The 17,262-nt window shown below is 42.6% G+C and overlaps 1 protein-coding gene across 1 annotated transcript in view; it reads left to right on the top strand.

Annotated features, from left to right (window-relative positions):
- NDUFA10 (NADH:ubiquinone oxidoreductase subunit A10) overlaps window positions 1–17,262 on the top strand; it is a 45,760-nt gene that overhangs the window by 11,794 nt on the left and 16,704 nt on the right. The window contains exons 7-8 of the mRNA XM_040561217.1: window positions 1,840–1,894; window positions 10,027–10,112. Coding sequence (XP_040417151.1) covers window positions 1,840–1,894; window positions 10,027–10,112 — 141 coding nt within the window. The remainder of the gene's footprint in view (window positions 1–1,839; window positions 1,895–10,026; window positions 10,113–17,262) is intronic.

Genomic DNA, 17,262 nt, shown 5'->3' with positions numbered 1-17,262 from the left:
GACCAATATTTGGTCCAAACAGGCTAAGAGGAATTATTTCCATTACAGACTGTTGGACAAACTCCTGGCCTGCATCCGTCCTGTGTTCAAGCTCATGTTTGCTTGTCTTCTGTTTTTCTTGAAAATGTCTTGAAATCTATGAGGAAAATTAATCTAGTTTGTTACTTTGCAAAATTCCAGTTCTCTTGTCCTGTTTATCTAGAACAATTTTGTGCTGACCTTAGTGGTCTGTCTTATACTGAATATTTGGTTATCATAGAATGTGTGCTTCCTTTCTAGTCTGACATGTTTGTTAATGTCTTTTTCTCCTTTTTATTTATTTATTTTGGAAGTGATTTGTGAGCCCGATGCTGTGTGGCAGGTACTGTTTTATGATTGTAAACACACTGCTTTTTGTATTTTGTTTAACTTTCTTTTCTGGCCCAAAGCGTCAGATTACTAATGTTATCTTTCATATCCAGTAGTGCTTCCACTGAGCAGCTGTTTTCTCTTAATGAAAGCCCTAATAATCTGCAGAGTATCAAGCAATTTGATCTGCACTGTTAATGCAATTGCCAGTGTAAGGCTCTGGTGAAGTCTGGCCTCCTCCTCTGATTAGTGACAGCTGAAATTGAAGATGCACATATGCATCCTACACAGTCTCATCTGCTCCCTTTGAAAGCGGAACGTTTCTTTTCTTCTTTCTGTGACTGAAGAATTGTGTGAGGCCTTCTGCTTTTTTTTCCCTCCCCTTAAGTTGAGGAAAAAACTCTCTAAATAGTTCCCCTGTTGTGAGGACCAGTTAAATGGCCGACCCTGTAAGAGCTTGGGGGTTCACAGGAATAAAAGGTGCTTTATAAAGGAAGTGTTTTTTTTTAACCCGAGCTGTTCTGATTGAGCACTGATAATGCAGACTAGGAAATAGTTTGGACTGTTGCAGTTTTAAGTTATTTTGCTAATGTGTTTACTTCCAGCAGCTATGTTTAGACTTCCATTCCAGTCTTAATATTGATTAAAGTTTGAGGTGGTTGTGATAAGTAAAAAAGCCTATGAAGTCTTTTCCATGCTCTTTAGCTTTGCTGTGTATAATTTGATATACCATACCTATTTGGCTTCCATTTTATTTTCTCTTCAAGGAGAAATTAATTAAAGGAACAGTCATCCAGGATGGCTGAGGCAGGTTTGGGAATGACTGTCACAAAGGGTTGTGTGTATACAGCAGTGAAACACATTCGTAAAGGAGCTCCTGTTGTGGCCCAGCTCTGCAAGTGACTTTTCTATGAAGGTTGCTGTATAAATAGGAAAACAATCTTGTTACTAGGATGTTGTTAGCTGTTTTCTATGTTGTTTTTTTTTCTAATAGCAGATACTGCTACCTGTGTTGCATTGCTTCAGTTAGCTCAGTATTAATAAATAATGATAAATTAATGTATTGCTTTCTTAAAGCTTAATACATATGTTAATACTTGTGGTTATAAAATGAAACATCTACTGAAGTTTTGGGTTAAACTAAGATTTTGAACAAACAGGGCAATTGTAATTGAGGCAACTATCCACATTAGTAAAATGGAAATAAACTCTTAGGTGAGATACTTCCATTTTTTTTATTTAATGAACTAAAACTATGGAATTTTTCACGGGTCACTTGCACTTTAAAAGCGATTTTGTACCAGGAAAGAAACAACTTACAGATGTAATAGGAATTCTATTGTGAGGACTCTAAGTGTTTGGGGGAGGGAGGAAAGTGGAACTGGTGGATCTGCTTTTGTTATTTTTTTGCCTTTGAACTTCATTTTGTTGTAGAGGTGAGAGGCTGGTAAGAGCAGTTGTCCTGTGAGTTCAGTTTTTTCTTCTTTGCAGTGAGACCAGTGAAGTTCTGCAGTACACAGCAAGTGAGGCAGAGGATGTGGAGAAGGTAAGAGTTTGCTGCACGTTGTTTGTTGTTGTTTTTGTTTTTAAACTTCTAAGACTGAAACATGAAGAGAACACTTCTTTCTAGATAACCAGCTTAGGTAACTACTTAATGCAATTAGTGTCCGCTGCTATGGCAATGATCTGTGCCGGGACTATACTATAATATTTTGATGAACGATTGCAGTTTTGTCAGGAGAGTGACATATATCCCCCATCCCTTTTGCCAAGATACCTGGCTGTCTGAGCAAGCAAGATTGATGTAACTTATTGCTGGTGTTTCCAAACTTGGTTTGTTTTTCCAAGCAAATCTTGTGAGGGCAGTAGAAACTGCGTTTTCAGAGTCTGTGCTGGGCTGTTCAGTCATCCCTATTTGAAGTGGCTGGAAGCACGGGCACGGATCTGCATAGCTCAGTTTGGGAACTAAAGGCATTAACCAAGAGGTAAGTTACCCCCAGCATTCAGCTGAGGCTCTTCCTACAAGCGTAAGGGCTATTTCTGTCGGCTTTTGACAGCATGCAGCTTCCTATGATCCAGGTTGGTGTACAGGTTCCTATGCAATAAAGTAGCTATTTTTTTCTAAAAGCTGAGTGTTATTTGATTATCATAAACAGCTTGATAACCAGAGCTGTTAACAGCTTTGTACCCCTGGGTTATTCATCTGTATCAACTAGCATGTGGTATCTAAACTGTAATTTCTTCTCTGAAGGGTTTTGCCAGACATGTTAACCCTGGACCAAGCCAGATAAATTGCTGTCTCGTTGCTAGAAATAAGCCATCTCTTACTGTGTGACCAGATTAACCTGAGATGACTGCTTCCTCCTACTTTTTGGTGTGTTGTTTTCAGAGTAGGTGAAATACACTTGCCTTATTTCAGCAAACATTCTTACCTATGGAAGATGACTAGTGGGATAATAGAAACCTATTTCTTCTTCATTTTGAACTTTTCTCTGTAGCTGCAGTCCCCTCTGAAAACTCACAGGCTTTATGTAGTTCTGAACAGGTTTCTAGGGGGTCTATTTCATCTCCAGGGTTGGAAGTGAATTCCTCAAAGCTCATTTGAATTCTGTAGTAGCAATAAGGGTCTCAGCTGCACTAAAAACTTTTTTTCTGACATGTCTTACTGACTTTTAATATTTTTGTCCTCTGTTTCTTATTTGAAAGTTCCGATACATTTTTCTAGGGTCCACTTAATGTTCTCCTGTCCTTTCTTAGAGGGGCAAAAGGAATATGTGGCTGGTTATTTCCTAAAGCAAAAAGCAATATAGGCCCAGGCCTTTGCACAGCAATATGTGAATCATCCCTAAATCAGCTGGAAAGAGAATCGTCGGGGTGATTACTTCAAGATAGAAAAGTTACTAGTTTGGGGAAGGGGAGAATTTGGGAAAGCATAACAGAATTATTTGCATCGATATATATTTAAAAAAGTCCTTTTAGCACACAGTAATGTATAGTACAGTATTTAGGGACCCACGTGTATGATGATATTTCTGCCAAGTTCAATGTAGTAATTAGGCACCTTGTACAAAGCTTATATTTGTATTGCTCTGTACTGATGTGAGGATGAAAACTGCCTTTTTAATGGCAACCCGTAACAGCTTGTCTGCCAGTGCATCCTCGCTTTCCTTAGAAAGAACATAATCCTTCCTGGAGTAAGTAAATTCATGAAGACAGCAGCCCAGCACTGATAGCAGGCTGCTTGCTGAGGCCCCGGGTGAATGATATTGTTGTGGTTCTCTTTAAAATGAAGCCAGTGATCTCTTTCAAAGGTGAAGCTGTATCTTTTGTTTTAAAGCAGCATTTAAGATGTGTTAGTATAGTTGCAGAGGCTCCAAGCACCTAGGCATCCTCCATAGCTCCTTCCTTGCTTTTTCTGTCTTCTGATGTGTTACTTGGTTTGCTGGCTCCAAGCATGTACAGATGAAAACTCTAAAGCGAACCAATTCCACTTACTACCAGTTCCTCCAAGAGCAAAGGAAAATGTCAAGAATCAGATGCAAAAGGGAAACGACCTTCCTTTCAGTGTATGTGCACCTGTCCACCCACCTGCAGCATGACAGGACATTCCTTCAGCAGATAGCCAGCCATCTTATTGCAGAGGTTTGCATGCAGTTTCATGAGGACACTTCTGTTTTGCCATGAGGCATGCCTTAGGGCTTAGCTGAAGTCTACAAGTCGGTGCTTAACTAAAAGATCCCTGATCCCAGCCTTGATATTTAAAGCGAAGAAGGTGTCTCACTGCTTATTGCCTTCACTGGACATATTTAAACAGTTTGAATTGTGGCAGAAGTTTGGCACCTACTACTACAGTGTTCACTCATGAATTTACCATCTGGGATGGAGTTAATATTTCATTCCAACCAGGACATCTGACCCAAACTGACCAAAGGGATGTTCCATACCATATAATGTCACACTCAGCAATGAAACTGGAAGGAGTTGTTCCAAAGTAGCCGTTGCTTGCAGACTGGCTGGACATCGGTCTGCTGTTGTGAACTGGTGAGCGATGCCTTTGCATCAGTCATTGTTTTTGTTTTGTCTGTTTTTCTTCATTTTCTTTGTTGAATGGTCTTTATCTTGACCCAGTAGTTTTTCCTGTTTTTGCCCTTTCTAACAGGCTGCCCAGAGAAGCTGTGGATGCCCCATCCCTGGGAGTGTTGAAGGCCAGGTTAAATGGGGCCCTGGGCAACCTGGTCTAGTAGGTGGCATCCCTGCACATGGCAGGTGGGTTGGGACTGGATGATCTTGAAGGTCCCTTCCAACCCAAGCTGTTCTGTGATTTTATGATTTCTGTTCTCTTCCCCTTTCCCCTTCACGTTCTGCTGCAGGGGAGTGAGCAGCTGGCTGGGGGCTGAGCTGCCAGCTGGGGTCAACCCACCACAACCGTGCAAGACTTACCAGAGTAGCAGTGAAACCTGGAGATTCTGAAATGTTTGTTTTCAGAGAGAACTGTTCCTAGCTGAGGATGATAGCTCCCTTTGGGCAACAAGTACGTTGCGCCACTGTGGCGAGGCTACAGTTGTGAAATTAGGAGTAGAAAGAGAGGCTTTTTGTTAGGTCTCTACATAAGAACAAGTTGAGTTTGACTTATGTCAAAGAGGCTAGAAGGCAGAACTACTCTGTCACTGTATTCAGTTGGTAGAGCTCTGACTTTCACACCTGCCCTGTGTTGGAGCATAGAGTTATTGTTGCTGACTTGCATTTTTGCTCCTTAAGCCAGATGGCAAAGCTTAATCCTAGGAGCTAGAAACTGGTAAATCTCTTGGATCTTTGAGTTTAGTTTGTGCTGTTGGAGATGAGTTAGATTAGTTGAAGCCTGCTCTAAACATGCCTTCCTAAGGCTGATTTTATTCAGAAGTGCAAAGTAGACTTTAGTTGGCCCAGTCTGTTAAAATAGCCTGTACCTAATATCCTCATATTCCCATGCAAAAAGTTTGCGTAAAGCAGGACATATTGGTGAGAGCTTTCTTATTCTTAAAGTTTGAAGCCCCATTAGTCACATTACCATACATTTCTATTTCATTGACTTTAGTTCCCTTTATGATAGAATGGTCTTGCCCTGTTGCGGCTGGATATCCAAACTGATATGCTCGATAGTAAAGGTTAGCACTGTTAACCAGGAGACTTTTGGAGCAGGCTTCAGGTAAATAAGAGTTCACTGTGAAAACACACTTCAGATAGGCAACTGTTTGCAAATATCTGTTTTGGAGTATTGCAGAAAGAGACATTTTTGAAAATGGCGTGTCTTTGGAAGCTTTAAATACCGAAGGCCTTTACCGTTGTTCTGGGATTCAGCTTTACTTATGCTGATAGCCACCTGTGACCATTACCAGCAGACAACTCTGACATGAATTCTTTTTTACTTTCAGGAAGGAAAAATAACTGAAGGGAGTAAACCTTCACATTTTGTCTTAGACCTGAAATTACTATTTCAAATAACTCTTGAATCTCTGATATTTCAGTCTTGTGAGCACCCCTGTGAAAAACTAAGAGCTCAGCCTAATTGTTCTCAGACTTTTTTTTTTAAATCTATATAACTGGGGTGCTTCTGCTCCTATAGCAGATGAATGATGCATACAGCAGCTGGTATGCGTTCCTTTTCTAAGTTCATATACCTGCGGCTGCAGTGAGAATTCTCTATTGCAGTGAGAAGTATCTGCTGACAAGAAGGTTCAGCATCCCAGGAAATACGTTCTCTAACATGTTTTTAGTGGTTTTTTTTTTAGGGCCAGAATTAGAGAAACAGGAAGAACATGAAATGGAAAAAAAAGAAAGAGAACAGCATGCGGATGAGAACCTTGAGCAATTATTGCTGGCTTTTCAGGATATCATAAAAGGAAGGATAACATGATTCGAGAGCCATGATGTCGGAAGGGGGTAGCCAGATTTGGGAGAAATAAGAGGAAGAATTGGGCTGTTTGTGTTATTTGTGTGTTTTCTTCTATTTTTTCTCTTAGCATGTCTTCAAGTTTGTCAGAACAAAGCCATTTGTTTCTTCCCTAGATTCTGTAGTAGAACTCATTGCTAGAGACTTTATTTTAATCCTGTAAATCAGGGTTTACAGTCAGTCTAAAGCTCTTAGAGCTCTAGTAGAGAGTCTACCAAGCTCAACAGTCTTGTCATCATTATGCATAACCAGAGTGCACACTGATGACCCTCTTCTTAATTGGGTTGGACAAATCTGGACTAGAGGAAGGATTATTGTTTTGAAGTCAAAGTACAAGATGGTCTCATGTTTTCATTGGTAAAATGTTAGCTATAGAAACTAGTGTTCTTTCCACATGTAGGAATAAAGTTGTTTTCCACTTCCCTTTGGACTCAGTTTACCTTTGAAATGAAGTAATTGATATTTGGAAATATGGGGATGGCAGGAGGGAATTGGTTTTGGTTTTTGGGGTGTTTGTGTGCAGCTATTTCCTGTTTTAGATAGTGATGTTTAACTTAGATTCAATTTACAGCTTCTTTACTGTGCAATTTGGGAGCTTAATTTTTTGACATTATAGTTTGTCTGTTTAGTTGTTTATAGCAAACGTGCAACTCTGAAATAACTTGCACTTCTGATGAGTCGCTTAAAAAGGTCAGTTGGGGCTTCATATTGTAATTAACGTTGGTTGTAATGGCTAAAGTATTTGTAAGTGCTGAAGTGAGCTTTGTTAGGGTGTTGCAGACTGCTTTTACTCAAAGATAAAACCAAGAGCAAAAAGTTGGCTAGTATTTTTATTAAAGAAAAAAAAACATGTAAAAAACTCCAGAAGGTTTTTTTTGGGGGGAGTTGTTTTTTTTCCTTTTGTGCTTTTTTTTCTTTTGCTTTTAAAAGGATGGCAGCAGAATGGTAGGAATTTGCATACTTAACTGAAACTGTTTCAATTTGTTTGTGATTGTGAATAGTGTTTTGTATTATTTTTCTCTTTTTTTATTCACTGTGCCCATTTTGTGTACATTGGAAAGGATGATGAAGATAGAAGGCTGCTGACACACCAGCTTTGTACCACATCCTTTGCCAGTGTGGAAGTGAAAGGCTTCAGAACAAGCTTACGTTAATTTTTTGGTTGTAGATGCTGTGCATGGGTTGAGCTTCTTCCTACAAGCTGTAGGCTGAGCTCCTGGGGTTGTATCCTGCATTGCTCCCTGTGCCCTGTGTCTTGCTTAGAAAAGAAGCCTGCGAGGAAGGAGTTTAGGAAAATTCATCTGACAGAGCAACCTATGGGGGAATGGTGTCTTTGCCCCTATAAATGGTATGAATAAGAACAGCATTGCCTTCTGATCCCCCACCTAGTTCTTTCAACAACAGAACTCACCAGATCACCATGAAACAAGCTTAGAAATTGTAAGCTGTTTGTATTGGCTTAGTTGCACAGATTATGGAAAGGGGTCTCATTATTGAAAACAGTTTTTTCTAAATCCTACCATGCTCTGCACTATATTAAGAACCGATCTCTCTTGTACATTATTACATGTTATGCTGCTTGGTCAGGTTTAAATCACTGATTTGCTGCTAATTCCCAAGAGGTGCTGGTGCATTCCTTGTGAATTTAAAAAAAGCTGCTCTTCTAGCCTGGTTGGAAGGGTCCGGGCTGATACCATTGTTAACAAGTTGCTGGTAAAGATCTCTTCTATTACGGTAATAAGAGTGTGCAAAACTAATTTGGATACTGATTTCTCTTTTCCCCTCAACATAGTCTGAGCACTATTGTTAGCAACTCTATTATTAGTCCTGTCATCAGCTGTAGCAGGGAGTTTGCAAAGCTTTGTTCTGGAGTAGGAAAGTAATTGCTTTTGTGTATTTAATGGGAAGTATGTTGGAGGTTTGACTTTTAAATTAAGAATAACGGATATTTGAACTAACTTACCATATATCTCTTTCCCTTTCATTTGTAAAAAATGGTAATCTTGTGATGTCACAGCAGTTTGGTATGAACAAACATTTTCTTAATACAGTTTTGAAAACTTTTCTGAGTGCCTGGGCAGCTGATTTCTCCAATGTTTATTTTTTGAGGATTCTCCAACAGGTGAATTTGTCATCAGCTTTTTTTCTTAATGTGAAAAATAGGTTTCCTATACTCTTGCCCGCAGTATCTCACTTGCCAAATTTGCTTATTTGTAAGAGGTCAAAAATGGTTACCCAGCATCTAAACTTGCTTGAAGTTTTAAATGTACTTTGCTGCCATATGTCAACCATATTTTTAAAGTATTTAATCAGCTAATTTAGTCTTTAGCAAATATAAGGGCCTCAAGGAAAATGATCATTCAGTTAATCATATAGCTAAGCTGCTACTTCTTACCGTAAAAATGTAATGCTGGTAACAGAGTGGACCTTTTTAGTCAAGACTACTTTGTAATACCATGTTTTTATTATCCTTCAAGTGGTAATGAATGGCATTTAGCATTTGCTCTAATTGCAGGAAATAGATTACCGTGGATTTAACGTACAGTGAAAAATAAAAGCATTTTTTAATTTATTATTCTATCACTTCATTACTGGCATCTGCTTGCTTGTTGTCTGTGGATAAACAATGTGTCATCAGGATTTTGGTCCTGACCTCAATAGCTTGATCCTTTCCTTCTGGAAAAGGCATCTGTGAAGTAGATTTTGGAGTTGCAGCGATCCCTTCCTTCCCAGCTTGCTTTAAGGTGTTATCCCCACCTCATACACCTTAAGTGCATCCTCCTGACACTGGTTTGGGTTTCCTTCGTAGCCACTCAGCTGTGTGCGATGACCTCAGGCTTGTGTTAAGCAATCACCCAGTGGACCAGCAAAGATCTATTTTCTGATGGAGCCAGCTGGTAAATGAAGCTCAAATAGGGGACTGATAAGCCTGGGTGATACTAGAGGAGTGACCGGCTGGGGTGGTGTTACCGGTTTGAATGGTTCTTGATGCCAAGCCGTGAGTTTTGCCTTTCCTTTCTGCTCAGGGCACAAGCACGCATGGGTAGGCTTTCATGTCCGATCAAATCGGGAGCCTTTGGATTTCTGTCGTTACCACAACTTCAAGAGTGTTAGAGTATTCTAGCCTGAAACGTGCCTTGATTTGTCACATGAACCACACAGCAATACCAAGGGACAACTGCCACCATGCTTTGTAGCATTGCTTCTCAGCATTTCTCTGTTAGTAGATGACTGTGCCTTTTTGAAAGAGACTTCCTGTGTAATACCAAACATGATGGCTTTTATTTGCAACTGAAAGGGTTAAATTCAGACTCATTTTCATTCCCTCCTTGTTCTGACTTAGGGGTGGGCTTGTGCGTCTTTTTTTCCTTCTTTTCAGCCTCCTCAGCAGGCCGAGGAAAAGAGTCTTACACTATCTATGTCTAAGAACTTGGAAACGCAGCATCTCTCAGCCTACTTATTCCTTGCCATCCTCTGCTCACCAAGGAGCTTTAGAGCTGGCCCCCAAATATCTGTCCAGCACTTAACAGCAGGGCTGCCAGCTCCGGAAATGTGACTGGGAGATCATGTGCTCAAAACATCTGTGTTAATACCGCTTTAGTAGTGAAACCTTTTTGCTGGGTAACTTTAGAATGTGTCTCAATCATTTCATTGACTGGGGGGGCTGCTTTCTTTTTTTCTGTTCTTAAATGGAGAATGGACACTTTGATCAGGCCACCTGTTAATGTAATTTTGTCCTCTAATTTCAGGTAGTTGAAGACATTGAGTACCTGAAGTTTGACAAGGGGCCATGGCTGGAACAAGATAATGTTTCTTTCCATCACTTGAGACTTTAGTAAGTATGATGTCTTCCAGTAACAGAATATTGTGTAGCATTGGATCTCTGGGAGAACTGTTAAAGCCTTGACTTTTTAAGGTATGTTTATATTTGCACTGTGATTTGTTGTTACTGACATGATAAGAAAACAATAGCAGGCTTTGGTAAGATGGGTGCTTGCTGTTGTAATATGGGTGTGGAGTCCTGCTGCTGCTAACAGTTAATCAGGTGAGAGACTCCAGACAAATAAATCCCATTCCGTTAATGAAGCATAAGAATCATAGAATCATTTAGGTTGAAAAAAAATCCATAAGATCAAGTCCAACCATCAACCTATCAAGCCTACTACTAAACCATCCATGTGCCTCTTAAAATACCACCAGGGATGGAGACTCCATCACTTCCCTGGGCAGCCTGTTCCAGTGTCCAACCATGCTTTTCATGAAGAAATTGTTCCTGTCATTCAGTCTAAACCTCCCCTGGCACAACTTGAGGCAGATTCCTTGTGTCCCATCACTTCTCACCTGAGAAAAGAGACTGACACCCTCCTTGCTGCAACCTCCTTTCAGGTAGCTGTAGAGAGTGATGGGGTCTCCCCCCGCCTCCCTTTCTCCAGACTAAACAGCCCCAGTTCCTTCAGCTGCTCCTCACGAGCACTGTTCCCTAGTCCCTTCACCAGCTTCCTTGCTCTTCTCTGCACATGCTCGAGCAATTCAGTATCTCCTGTAGTGAGGGGCCCAAATCTGAGCACAGCATTCAAGGTGTGGTCTCACAGTGCTGCATACAAGGGGACAATCACTTCCCTAGTCCTGCTAGCCGCGCTGTTCCTGATGCATTCCAGGCTGCCACGGGTGTTCTTGGCCAGCTGGGCACGCTGCTGGCTCATGTTCATCCTTTTCTGCTGAGCAGCTTTCCAGCCCCTCTACCCACAGCCAACACGGCTGCATGGAGTTGATGTGATCCAAGCGCAGGACCTGGCACTGCATGTCTTGCAGCTGGGCTCAGCCCATTGCTCCAGCCTATCCAGATCCCTCTGCAAAGCCTTCCCACCCTCAAGCAGATCACCAGCCCCACCTAACTTGGTATCATCTGCAAACTGACTGAGGGTGCAGTCAAGACTGGCCACCAACCGGATTTAGCTCCACTCACAGTGACCCTTGGGGCCCAGCCATCCAGCCAGCTTTTTGTGCAGCAAACACTACCTCCGCCCAAGCCATGATAAGCCAGTTTCTCCAGGCATTTCCAAAGTGTCATGACCTGTGGCTCTTACTTTTGGGAATGTATTTTGTGAACATTTCTGTTCCTGGCTCATGGCAGTATACAGACAGGCATGCAGTTTTAAAACAGCATTTATGCAATTGGCATGGTGGTTTCTCTGCTGCTCTGGCAGCACGAAATCCTTTGACAAAGCTTGTTGACAGTGCAACCTTGTAGCAAGTTTTATATGTGGTGCTGTTTAGATTGGCTGTGTTTAAAGTGTTTTTCTAAAACTAATTTCTTAGCTGTCTGCTTCTAAATATCTTCCCAGCAGTCAAGAAGCTGGCTGAACAGTGTAGGGGGAAAAGGAAACAGGCAAACTTGGATGATTGCTCAATAAGTGTGTTTTTTTCTCCTTTTGCCAGACTCCCAGTAAATAATCCTATATTGAAGCTTTAATCCTAATTCACAAAATGAGGCATTGCAGTTCTGTCATTCATTCTCTATATTAACAAGGAGAATCGTTAAATGTAACAGTTAAAGGGTATTTTGGGTGGTGTTTTCTTTTTTTTGTTTTAAGAATCCTTGCCTGTTTAATTGGATGTGAAGAGATCAAACTCAGTGGAAAGCGCCTTGCTGGAATAAAAACGAACTTTTGATAAAAGTAATTCTTGCCAAGCACACCATGATTATTTGTATTCCAGTTCAGCTGTGGAGTGCTACTGGTAAGGTTGCATGTGTCCTGACTGCTGAAAAAATTGCCCTCCAAACTCTAAAGGATGTGAAATAAATCATTGACATGTATATAAAGAAGTGAGATTGCAGACCTACACTTCTATACATGTGTTACAGATAAAGCATCAGGACTGTCACTCTTAAGTCACGTTGATGGAATAAAATGTTCTCTGGATAATCCCATATAAAAAGAAAACCTACACTTGTAAGAGTATTGATAGGTTTAACCTTGCACTGAAGTGGGGTAAGCTTCCCATTTTGCAGAACTTCATCATTAGACTGCATGTACAGGTAGCAAGGTTGGAATAGTTACTGCATTTTTAAAACAAAGCTTCAGATCTATGTTTTTGTCATATTAATTTCAGGTTCTTTCATTTCACTTTGTTAGTAGGAAGACAAGGATTTTGTTTTTTTAAATGAATCACTGTCTCTGAATTTCACAGAATGACAGACTGGCTGAGGTGGGGAGGGACCCCCAGGCCCACCCGCCCCAGCCCCGCTCCAGCAGGGACACCCCGAGCAGGGTGCCCAGCCCCACGTCCCGGCGCCTCCTGAAGCTCCCCAAGGAGGAGACCCCACAGGCTCTGGGCAGCCTGTGCCAGGGCTGCGGCACCCGCCCAGCACAGAAGTGCTGCCTGGTGCTCAGAGGGAGCCTCCTGGGCTCCAGGCTGTGCCCAGGGCCTCTCGGCCTGGCGCTGGGCACCGCTGGATGGAGCCCGGCTCTGTGCCCTGTGCCCTCCCCTCAGGTGTCTGTGGACGTGGACGTGCTGGGGCCCAGCCCTGGGCCCATGGCTCCGGGTGCCTCACAGCAGCGCTGAGCAGAGGGGAAGGATCACCGCCCTCGGCCTGCTGGCCGCACTGTGCCTAACGCAGCCCCGGTGCCGCCAGCCCTCTTGGTGACCAGGGCACGCTGCTGGCCCGTGCTCGGCGCGGTGCCCACCAGGACCCCAGGGCCCTTCCTGCAGAGCTGCTTCCCAGCTGGGTGCCCCAGCGTGTCCCGGGGCCTGGGGCTGCTCCTCCCCGGAGGCAGGACTCTGCACCTCTCCTGGTTGGACTTCAGAATTTTAGTGTTTATTGTGACAGAGGTGCTGGAATAATAAGTTAAGCTTTTTTTTTAAAACAAGCTTCCGTGGGAAAGAATCCCATAAACTTTTCTGTTCTGTTACTTCAAATGCCTTCCGATATTAGTGGTAATGTTCTGCCTTTTGTATGGCCCTTCTCTCAAAGGGTGAAGGTAGATTGTAGAAAAGCGATGTTGGGTGACATCTAAGAGAAACAAGTCAGGATTTGGCAACTTTTACCTAAGAAGAGTTTTCTATGTATAGTAATTAAAGAATAGCATCTGGTGGCTTAGATCCTGCGGAACTGTGAAAATCAGACTTCCTTTGAAAGAAGAAAATACAGTTAAGTTGCTGTTTTTCCTATAGCTTCACACCGGTACAGTTATTAAGAAAGGATTATTGTTAATTGCAGAGTGTAGGAGGGAGTTAAAGTAAAGTACACAATTAAAGAGTGCTGTAATAAGATATTGTGTGAAAATTGTACTTTGTAACTGTAGAAAGGAATAAATAGCATTGCTGAGGATTTAATTTTTCATTCAACCCTGGATGATGGTGAGAGGGTTTCCTTTACAAGGCTTGTCATTGCAGGTAATATGAAATTATTTCTTTTAAAGGCAGTACGTGGCTATCTTACTAAAATCTCACAATGCAACAAACTTAATTTAAATGTTCAAGTGCTTTAAGTTTTACTGTTTCTACTTGCCTTCAGAATAGCGTTGTCAAGATTGTGCTCATATTCAGAGATTTGATCAAAGTGCTCAGTGTTTGCTTTGTTCCTTTGGTGTTGGGGTATCAGGACATTGATCAAATGCGTGACAACAGGTCCTGTGCCAGTTTTGTGCCCACACCTTGTTCAGCTGAGCAGGAAATAGCAAGCACCTTCTAACTTTAAAAAAAAAAAAGTGTAGCTTTGAATGTAATCTTTTCTCATGCTAACTCTACAAGCGTGGGGTAGACATGAGAGTTCCCTGTCACGGTTTGCACAAGCATCGCTCATGAAAATGTGCCAGATGCAGCATTGGACAGGGGACAGTTGTGTCAGGGCTGAAGAAATGCTCCTGGGAGGGTGCTGCTGCCTTCAGGGTTGGAGTTGCATCCTGGAGCATCAAATGCCAAGCTCAGGTGTTGGTTCACAAACGTTAAAGCTGATAGTTTCCTATTTTTTTTCCCAATATCAAATAGAAGAGAGCTTGTGGTACTCAGCCTTGAATAGGCGCAGGACATCTGAAAGCCTAGATTAATATTTCCCATTGCAAAGAGGCTTTTACTGTGCTGTGTGTCCCTGGTGGGCTGCAGGTCCTGCACGCCGGCACATGCTGCCCTCTCGTGGGTGTTTCTGTTAGGCTGCAGCAGGGATTTGGCCGCGGTTTTGGCTGCCATTGCGAAATCAGCAATCCAGCATTTTGCACAGCCTGCTTGTTCTGGCTCGGGCTGTTTCAGCCCTGGTGCTGGAGGGGTGGCTGCCGGCTTGTTCCCTGGCTCTGGGGATGCCTTCCACCTCTTCCGTCTTCAGCTCACACCACGCCTTTGGGAAAGGAAGAGGAATGATGGGCAGGTGAGGATGACTATTCTGTTGCATGTTTATAGGGCCTAACATGTGGAAACCCCAGCAGCGCCTCTGACTACTTTCATAATGCAAAAACTAAGCTAATCAAACCAGTGGGCCGCACCCATACAAAATCAGGTGCGTTACAACATCTTTTATCTCCTCGCCTTGCCCTCAAGTCTCTCTCCCTTGCCCTAATAGAAAGCAGTTTGATCGTGGGATTGAGGCATGTCTTGGTAAAAGGTTATAAACATATTTGCCTGTGTGTAAGCTGGAGGGTTCTCCCAGAGGATGCTCTCCACATCTCTCCTTCCTCCCCAGCCTTCGAGTCAAACAGAAATAGTTCTGCTGGCTTTTTGAAATAACTCAGTGCGTTCCCATGTTGCTGCCGCACTGTCTCAAGCAGGTTTTCAGCTGTGCCCTTCCCAGCAAAACTGTGTGACTGTGTGATGCATTGCATAATAAGTAATGTTTTGGAACAAAGAGCTGTAGTTTGTGTAATGTCACCTGTGTTAATTTACCAGCAGGTGGGGGAAACATACTGCATTTGGCTCGTTTCGGTATATGAGTCCTCAGTTAAATCTGTTGCATCGCTGCAGCTGCTTCGGAATTTGCTGTAGCAGAACATGTCTTTTTATGGGCATGTCTTTGGCTTTTTCAGTCTCCGCTACTTTCATTAAAAAAAAAAGGTATCAACGTTTGTTGTATCCTAAAGAAAGGGGTTCTGTTTTCATCTGGAAACAACCTAGCCATGAAACAGTTTGCCACTGTCATACGTTCAATTTTGTTCATAAATTACTGTTAGTGTGCCACATACCCTGTATAGTAAATCATCCAATATTGTGTTTGGCAGTACATCACAATGTATTTTGAGGTTGTTACTGATGGATCTTGTATGAGCAGTAATTGGTGATTTTTTTAAAGTTGTGTTTCTTTAAATTCTTGTAGCTGTTGCTGAACCCAGGGCATAGCTTCTGTTCCCTTTCTGTTCATTTTGCTCTGATTAAATGAAATCTTGCAAAGCAGCAGCATGGGAGCAAATGAGGGAAAGTGACTCCTCAGCTCTATTTCACAGTCTAATCAAGCACACTTAGCAAAGGAAAGACATGTCCATGGTTGAACATGTCTGATTTCAAACAGCAGGACTAGAAGTGCTCGTAAGAGGTGTATTGGACTTGTTCTTCAAACTCTTTGTCATGGAGATTCCAAAAATCTCACTAAGCATCTGTCATAAAACTTCATGCACTATTGAAAAGTGCTTCCTTAGCACCTTTCTCCTTTCTTGCTTCCATCAAAACAGCTCTCTTCCATCAGTTCCTCCTCGTGGCAGCTTTTTATAGGTTTGAAGAGTTGTTTTTGCACCTTCTCACCTCTTGCAGACCTGCTTTTCTTGGAAAGCTCTTTTTTACTTTCTTGGCAAGGGCGATGAGTGTCTGTTGCTCACCAGGGGAGTGGCCACGGTTCACCTTGGGCATGGTGTGCTTGCACTGCCTAACTAAACAGTGGAGTTGGAGTCTGCTTGACTAGAGGTCTGGAGTGAATGGGTAAGGAGGAAATGAGGGGCAAGGGGACACACACCATGGGGAGAACCAGCCTTTTGTTGTCCTGTGTGCCCGCTGAATGAGCGCAGAAGCGGAGGAGGTGAGTGCAGTACGAGCTGGATGTGGAACCCTGATCGCAGTCTCTCTCACCTAGCTCTGTGTGCCCGTGGCATGAGTCAGGAGGGTTTCTCCTTTGCCCTGCTCTCACAAGTATGGGCAAAATCGTGAGTGTGGCTCAATCCCACGTGTCGTACCCTGCCCACTGGAGGCAGGGAAGCCAACCGCAGCAGAAGGTGAGAAGCCCTGGCCGAGGCAATAAGGGTGTGAATAGCAAAGGAATGATATGCCACCCACTCCTTCAGATTCTTCCCAACCAGTTGTTGTGTTTCAGGCTTGAAGCTGATTTCAAGGTGTGCAAGAAGACCTTCTCTCTTTTCCAGTGGGATCCACCTGCTATTTCTCAAGTTACTTTCACGTATAAGCATTGATTTTAACTTGGGATGCTTTTGTGTTGCTGGCCCTAAGCCTTTTAGGCCGGTGAATGCTTTTAGGTAGGAAGTGTGGTTTTCTAATCCTGTGTATTGTCACTTCAGTTTTTGCATTAATGCCAACATCAGTTGTTGAGAAGTCATGGTTCAGGCTATTCAAGACAGGTTTTTTTGTTTGGTTCATTGTGTTGTTTTTTTCTTTAGCAAATAGTCTTCATGTGGTAGGCAGTCCTGGGACTTTGTTGTTTTATAGAGAGGAGGAAACAAAAAGCTAAGGTCATGGGAACAGAAATTCTAGAAAGTATGTCCAGCTAACGTAAGAGCTGCATTAACTTCAGGACAGCTTGCAGCACTTTCTTGTCATCAGGTTTCTGCTAGTGCCTTGAAAAACGTGTGTATCCTTGTTGCAAGCTGCCTTTAAGGGAAATCAAACTTAGTACTCTGAAAAGAGGCAGGTGTGTTAGTCCTGATTGCTCAGTTCCTGCTCGTGCATGCCACATTGGACACAATGTGCAAAGTAGGTGTACTGAGAGGCTTTTAGGGACGAGGAGAGAGCTACCCACTGCTGTAGCATAGCTGCAAGTGTGTGATTCCTATGTA

The sequence above is a fragment of the Cygnus olor genome, chromosome 6, assembly GCF_009769625.2.
Source record: "Cygnus olor isolate bCygOlo1 chromosome 6, bCygOlo1.pri.v2, whole genome shotgun sequence".
In the NCBI taxonomy this organism is placed as follows: Eukaryota; Metazoa; Chordata; class Aves; order Anseriformes; family Anatidae; genus Cygnus; species Cygnus olor.
Note: the sequence above shows the minus strand (reverse complement) of the source record. Positions and strands in the feature narration are given on the sequence as shown.